Source organism: Eurytemora carolleeae, unplaced genomic scaffold (genome assembly GCF_000591075.1).
Source record: "Eurytemora carolleeae unplaced genomic scaffold, Eaff_2.0 scaffold350, whole genome shotgun sequence".
Lineage (NCBI taxonomy): Eukaryota > Metazoa > Arthropoda > Copepoda > Calanoida > Temoridae > Eurytemora > Eurytemora carolleeae.
The window spans coordinates 113,174-120,662 of NW_019396254.1; the positions used below are offsets into that span (position 1 = coordinate 113,174).

At 32.2% G+C, this 7,489-nt stretch overlaps 1 protein-coding gene across 1 annotated transcript; it reads left to right on the forward strand.

Moving 5' to 3' along the window:
* The first annotated feature begins 14 nt into the window (after positions 1-14).
* Positions 15-6,426, forward strand: LOC111699448 (exosome complex exonuclease RRP42). The gene is made up of 9 exons (XM_023470126.1): positions 15-70; positions 579-638; positions 997-1,095; positions 1,660-1,764; positions 2,548-2,642; positions 3,042-3,131; positions 4,857-4,978; positions 6,021-6,125; positions 6,349-6,426. The coding sequence occupies exons 1-9, from the start codon at positions 15-17 to the stop codon at positions 6,391-6,393; spliced, it is 777 nt and encodes a 258-aa protein (XP_023325894.1). The 3' UTR covers positions 6,394-6,426.
* Positions 6,427-7,489: the final 1,063 nt, after the last annotated feature.

Genomic DNA, 7,489 nt, shown 5'->3' on the forward strand with positions numbered 1-7,489 from the left:
ACGTTCCTTCACGTATGAAGAATTTTGGTTATCAGCGTGAGACAAGACGAACTCGGAAAAAAAACTTCCGGTTGCAACCGAGCTGGAAGTCAACAATAAAGCGAGTTTGCGCAAGTTTAAGAATTGTGCCGCAATAGATCTTTAACAGTCGTCTTTAATTAGTTTTTTTTAATTTTTAACCTATTTTTACTTTTTCAGTCAGTTATTGGAATTTGAAATGGAATAATATAATTGTTCATAGTTTTCTTAATGTTAAAATGGTGAATTTTAGAATAAAAATGATTAAAAATATTATTTTGTTTAAAGACGACCTATAAAAAATAAACTCGGCATTGTGAGCGAGTCCACATTTCAAAACAAATTAATTTTTGTTTTCTTAAAAACGACATTCTGCTTGTAATTAATACGCTTTTGACACCGGCCCCTCTCTCATCTTTCTATTGTACATTTGTCATATACTCCATTCCCATGCAATCTTTTATATCTTTATCTGTTCGATCTTTTGTATCTCTTTTACTTTTCTATCTCTATTAATCTATGCAAGTAATAAAAAGTATTATATTTTGTTTGTTGTTCAGAGTTGATGGCCGACAAAGATCTGAGTTGAGACCAATCATCATGGAAACTGACATCGTCAGGTCTGCTAATCAAGCTTACGATCTGAAATTTTTAAATTAGGAAATTGTTTTTTTTTAAATAGAAAAAGGTACGTTTTTATCATTAATCGGATAAATTTCTGTAAGGAAAGAAATCAACTCCAAGTAAGAATACACCCCAGCTGTTTGCATTACGTTTGTACACAACGTCATATTATCTTCAAGCTTTAACGCCAAAATACGCACATAACACTCAAAAAACTGATATTTTCAGCAATAAAATTTTTATAAGCCTTATACACTTTTTAAAATTTCTAAAATCCCTTAAATCTTAATTTTGAGCTATAAACGATATAATATGATGGGACACCCTGTATATTTAAACTGTATGTTTATCTAGTCACGCGTCTGGGTCTTGTCATCTGAGGTTGGCGAATACAGATATTCTGGTTGGAGTTAAGGCGGAACTTGAGACTCCACTTCCGGCATATCCGGACAGGTTAAAAATATTGAAATTAAATGTTATAAAGATGAAGAAAACTTTCTGAATCTCTATATATTTAAAGAAGTAATTTCTGTTTGTCTGTTTGTATATCCTATCATAATTCATAAATCCATGGACCTATTTGGGCAAAGATGAGTTCCCAAGCTAAACTTTATAAAGTTTCATGTAACCCTTTTAAAGTAGGGTCCATTTGATTTTGATGCGGATCCGGATCCAGGTCATTTCTTTAAGATTTACTGAATTTTTTTAACATAAAATAATTTTCAAATTTTTGTTTTATTTTTTTCGCTTATTTTTATCCTAAAATTTGATGAACCATTCAGAAATGAGGAAATTTTTATAATCTCTCTTTTTCAAAAGTTCAGATTTGAGTTTTGGATTAAAAAAGTTTTTTTTGCAGTTTTGGGCTGATATTTTATTATTTTACCCCTTGGATCCGGATCCGTGGATCCGCATATTTTTGCGGATCCGGATCCAGGAAGCCAAAATCTTGCGGATCCAGATCCTAAGCACTGCTTATAATAATAAATCAACAGTCCCTTTAATGAATTTGTTCAGAGGCCGGATAGAGTTCTTTGTCGACTGTTCTGCCAATGCAACTCCAGGGTTTGAAGGAAGAGGCGGGGATAATCTTGCTGCGGATATCAGTAGAGTACTAGCACGGTAGGGATACACATCATACATTGTTGATTGTATTAAAATATTTGTTTAGATGAGGTGTCATGTATATTGTATTGCATAGGATGATACATATTTAAAAAGCATTATTAAATTTTGCATATCGTGTATAATGTTTATCAAGGTTAAAAATGTTCTTGAAAAATTATTTATTCTTCTCCTCCCTCCTCTTGAAAATCATTTTTCCCCCAGCTATTAGGTTATAAAAAGTCAAATAAGGAAGCTTAAATGAAGTTTTTGCTTAAAAGTATTTGACAGTGTAAAAACTTCCCAGATGAAGTTCAAATGTACATTTTTTATCCCTAGGGGGGGGGGGGTATTCTGGTAACTAAATATACACCCTTGACTTTAATCAGATGGATAATATTTTGTATGCCTTTGTTGGCGTTTGATTCTTTGAGTGTCATTTATTTTGAAAGGAAAATATATATATATTTTTTTAAATTTATTGATCTTTTTTTTGTATTTTTAAGATTTGATTAAAGGGAGAGGGGGGGAATTCATTGATTTTTTTTTAAATAGATGTCAATTGGGGTGATATTTTAACATATCCTTTTGTTATTCAAACAAGTTATCATGTTTTACAGTAATGAATATTTCCCATCTAAAGATCTTTTATTCACTTACCCTCTTGATATAAAATTGTTTTCCAAAATGTATTCGGCAATACAAACCCCCCCCCTTATTCAAGAACAAAAATAGTTTATTATTTTTCTGAATGTTTAATAAAAATAATTCACACTCTAATATATCATTTATGTATTTTAGAGCATATGACAGTCCTGACGTAATGAATTTGAATAAACTGTGTATCCTTGCGGGGAAAACATGCTGGATTCTTTACGTAGATATTCTTATATTAGGTAAAATCTTGACAGTTTTTTTTCATTGGAGAATATTTCCCTTCACTAGACAACAAGGGGGGGGGGGGGTAAAAATCAGATGTCAGAATTATTGAATGGAAAGAATTGGTTAAACAACGTATGGCTAGATTTGACTACTTTGGCCACTCTGCACTTCCCATTACCATACGCATTTTGTTCGCGCCCGGGGTCACCCTAAGACGTTTTAGACTTGTTTTTAAACTGTCTATTACTGAGGTTGAATAATTATGATGAGAAAATAATTCTTTACCCCAGGCCTCAAGGATAAGATGTGGGTTTTACGGGGGTAGGGGGATCAAGAAAATATAATCAAACGGAATTAAGGACTCTTAAAGATGGAAGGTTAAAGTTTCTCCTCCTAATACCCTTGATGTTAAGAGGTTGGTGGTAACCTGTATGATGCTGTGTCTATGGCTGTAAAATCTGCTCTCTTCTCAACCAAAATACCAATTGTTTCAGTCACATCAGGTACATTTAAGAAACTGAACACTTGACTTAAATTCCTGTTTTTCTATCCGAATATCTTTGCAACCTGGTGACAAACTATGAATTCTGCGAGATAAAATCCATTCCGATTTAGTATATTCACTTCGTGATGGTATTGTGTAAGAAGGACGTCCCTAAAACTCTAATTTGATTTATGGTTGCAAAGACAGGGGTATTTATTTGTAAAAATTTTATCCTTTTTGATACTTTTATCATTTATTTATTTTCTCCTATAAGATTTTATTGTTTTCCCCAGTTTGGTAAATAAAAATTATACCTAACATCTTGGGGTTGAAAATTATTTTTTAATAGGTGGAGGGGGGAAATTTATTTGATAAAATATACATTATACAGTATACACCCTTGTGCAAAGATCAGAGATAAGTAAATTAAAGTTTGAGGTGAGAAAGAAGTTCCTTTTGAGGCAAATGTAAATAATTATTACAGAATTTTATGAATGATCAGAACAGAAAATGGATCCCATACAAAACATATCGTCACTAAACTTATCACCACAAAACTTATCAAAACAAAACTTATCTAACAACAAAACTTATCAAAACAAAACTTATCATCACTAAACTTATAAAACTACAAAACTTATCAAACTACAAAACTTATCAACCAACAAAACTTATCAACTATAAAACATATCAAACTCAAAACTTATTAAAATAACTACAAAATTTATTTTTTTTAACATTTTTAAACGTTCTTTTCTGTGACCTTCGCTTGTATCTAGATTTACTCTTATCTTGGTGTCCCGAGATGGAATTTAGAGAATTTGAGCCGCGGTTTAAATCTGCCAAAACCCGGTTTAAATTAAGCGCCGGCTTAAATCTGGACACATTTGATACAATTTTAAGTGGAATCAACCATATTTAAGCCGCGGGCTGGGAAACTGAGAGTTTACCGAATTTTTTGAACTTTTTAAAAAATTGTATGGAAAATTTCCATGATTTGAAAATTAGATTCATGAATTTTATTGATAAGTTTTGTAGTTTGATACGTTTTGTAGTTTGATAAGTTTTGTAGTTGATAAGTTTTGTTTTGATAAGTTTGTAGTTTGATAAGTTTTGTAATTTGATAAGTTTTGTGATGATAAGTTTTGTTGCTGATAAGTTTTGAAAAGATAAGTTTTGTGGTGATAAGTTTTGTAGTGATAAGTTTTGTGGTGATATGTTTTGTATGGGCTTGTGGCGGCTATGAAAGTCGTCTTTCCTTAGAGAACTTCTTGTGGCAAGGAGAAAGAAAAGGGGAGTTTTTCCAGAAGCCACGTAGAGAAAGGATGTGATTTTAAAACATGATATATTTTCTAACTTTGTAAGTTTAAATTAAAAATATAGTTAGTCGTTATCAAATCCTAAGTAACTTAAACGCGTATTGGGAACCACTGTGTTGCATCTCCCTGTTCAGTAACTTTAAAGCGTATTGTGAACCACTGTGTTGCATCTCTCTGTTTCAGTAACTTAAACGCGTGTTGTAAACCACTGTGTTGTATCTCCCTGTTCAGTAACTTAAACGCGTATTGGGAACCACTGTGTTGCATCTGCCTGTTCAGTAACTTCAAAGCGTATTGTGAACCACTGTGCTGCATCTCTCTGTTTCAGTAACTTAAACGCGTATTGGGAACCACTGTGTTGCATCTCCCTGTTCAGTAACTTTAAAGCGTATAATGAACCACTGTGTTGCATCTCTCTGTTTCAGTAACTTTAACGCGTATTGGGAACCACTGTGTAGTTGATTCTACCCCTGAGGAAGAAACCTGTAGTTCTGCATCACTACTTGTCTCTGTATCCCCAGCAGGATTCATCACTACTGTCAAGAAGGTATTCATAAATTATCTCAATGTTGGAAAGAAAGATGATTAAAAAGAGCATGCCGAATTCGAATCCTATATCTTATCAATAATTTAAAAGATATCGTTGTTATTCCAGTTTAAAAAAAAAAATTTCCACAATATATTCTGAATGTATGTGAGAAATGCATAAAGTGTGAAATCTTTTCAAGTTTTTATCGCCAAATTCGGGAAAAAAAAAAATTTTTTTGGGAGGGAATCCTTGAAATCCTCCCTGTTGACAATTTGACATTCAAACCTCTGATCGGATATTAAAACTCAAATTCTATTCTCATTGTTGCCCCCTGTTCTTAAAAACTGCAATTAATTCTTAATGTTCTAAATTTACGGGGGTGGGGGAGTTCTTAAACTTCATCAATTTTTTTCACCTAACATTTTTTTATCACTATTTTAATCAAAATTTTTGTAATATCTTCAAAAAAGAAGAAGAGAAAATTAATCATATTAAGTGTTATATGAGTAATTGCCCCCCAGGCTCTCACAACAATGCTAAAATAAGAGAAGTTATAAATCCAGAAATATTAGAAATTCTTCATTAAACTATTTGACTATCAATCATACTTTGACATGTGTGCAAGAATATTTTGAATAGAAGCTGATGATTTTACACCCTAAACTAATATCAATTATATTTTAACTTTGCAGTACTCTAAAATATTATGTAATTTTTTTTTAGATTAATCATATTTTTAAACATATAATCTCTACAAAAGTACAAATGTTTAACTTTCACAAAGAATATTAAAAATTTTTATGTTTTAAGAACTAATAAGTTTTGAAAAAAAAGAACTTTACCATCTTTAAAGTTTTCATTTTTTTTTGAATTTTTTTGGGATTTTAAAAATGTTCCTATAAATCTTAAACTATTTACAATATCAAAACCATGTTCTTAAAAATCTTAATTTTGGAAAATGTTCTTAATTTGTTACAAAAATCTTAAATTTAAGAAGAGCTTTCTTATTTTTTGTGGGGAGAATTATTTTACCTTTAATGTGTAATATTTCTTTGTTCAGATTGGTGGCGGAAGCTTCCAGCCGAATAGCATTTTGTCCGCCACGAAACAGGCAGTTGCGGTTGGAGTAGATGTCAACATTAAGCTCATTCAAAAACTTAAACAGGAAAATGGTTTTGTTTTAATTTTTTATCGTTTTTTGTTTTGTTTTTACCTTTTTTTTAAATTAAGGATGACAAGTAATTAACTTTCTATTCTTAACTTACTTGAAATAACTATTTTCTACATTTCAGCAAAACATTTTGATTTTTACTTTCAAGTAAGGTCGTACAATGATTAAGGTTTATGTTTAAAATGTACTTCGTTAACAAACAAAAGGCATTTTGTAGGAGGAAGCGATGGGAAGAAAGCGAGAAAAAGTTGGATTTCTTTGATTTTGATTTATCGAATAAAATATTTTTAGCGCATTTCTTATATTTTTTCCTCGTTAATTTTCAGAAGAAAATGGCGGAGAAAAATGGCCGCTTTTACAGTGGAGTGATCGAGGGGTTTTATCATCGACCTTGGACTATGGAGCAACGTTTGGATCTTTTCAAGAAAATGAAAAAGTTTTCCTTAAACTCTTACCTTTACGCTCCTAAGGAAATTAAGTTCGTTAAGAACAAAAGCTAGTCGCATTTAGGGGGGAGGGGGGCTATGAGGGCTCAGCCGCTTCCTCCTGGGTCTGTGAAATCTAAGGTTTTCAGTGTTTTTTTTTGTGCCCAAATGAATGCTGATTGCTGAGCCCCTCCACTAGAAAGTAACAAATTTAAGAACTTAAAGAAATTTAAGAACAAATTCCGGAAACGCCCTTGGACAAAAGTAATTTTTCTCACATTTTCTCACATGTTCACACATATTCTCATGTTCTCACATTCTCACATGTTCACACATGCTCTCACATGTTCTCACATTTTCACACATGCTCACATGTTCTCACATTTTCTCACATTTTCTCACATGTTCACACATGCTCTCACATTTTCTCACATTTTCTCACATGTTCACACATATTCTCATGTTCTCCACATATTCTCACATGTTCTCACATGTAACACATGTTCTCACATGTTCTCACATGTTCTCACATTTTCTCACATGTTCACACATATTCTCATGTTCTCACACATATTCTCACATGTTCTTACATATTCTCACATGTTCTCACATGTTCACACATTCTCACAGATATTTTCACATATTCTCATACATTCTCACATGTTGTCACATGTTTGCAACGTTTCTGATTTACAATGTTACCTTAAACGCTTTGGGTGCTCAAGAATCCATGTTATTTATTTTCATTTTACAAAGAAATTTACTGCGAGAAAAACGACCATGTTCTTGATCAGATAAAGGTTATCAATCGGGCATGCCCTTATTTAAATTATGAAAACAGTCCCTTTAAAGTTGACCGAACGATATTTGAAGGATGACCGGAAGCATAGATCAAGTTGGAGGGAACTGTACACAGATGCAGAGACAGAGCAG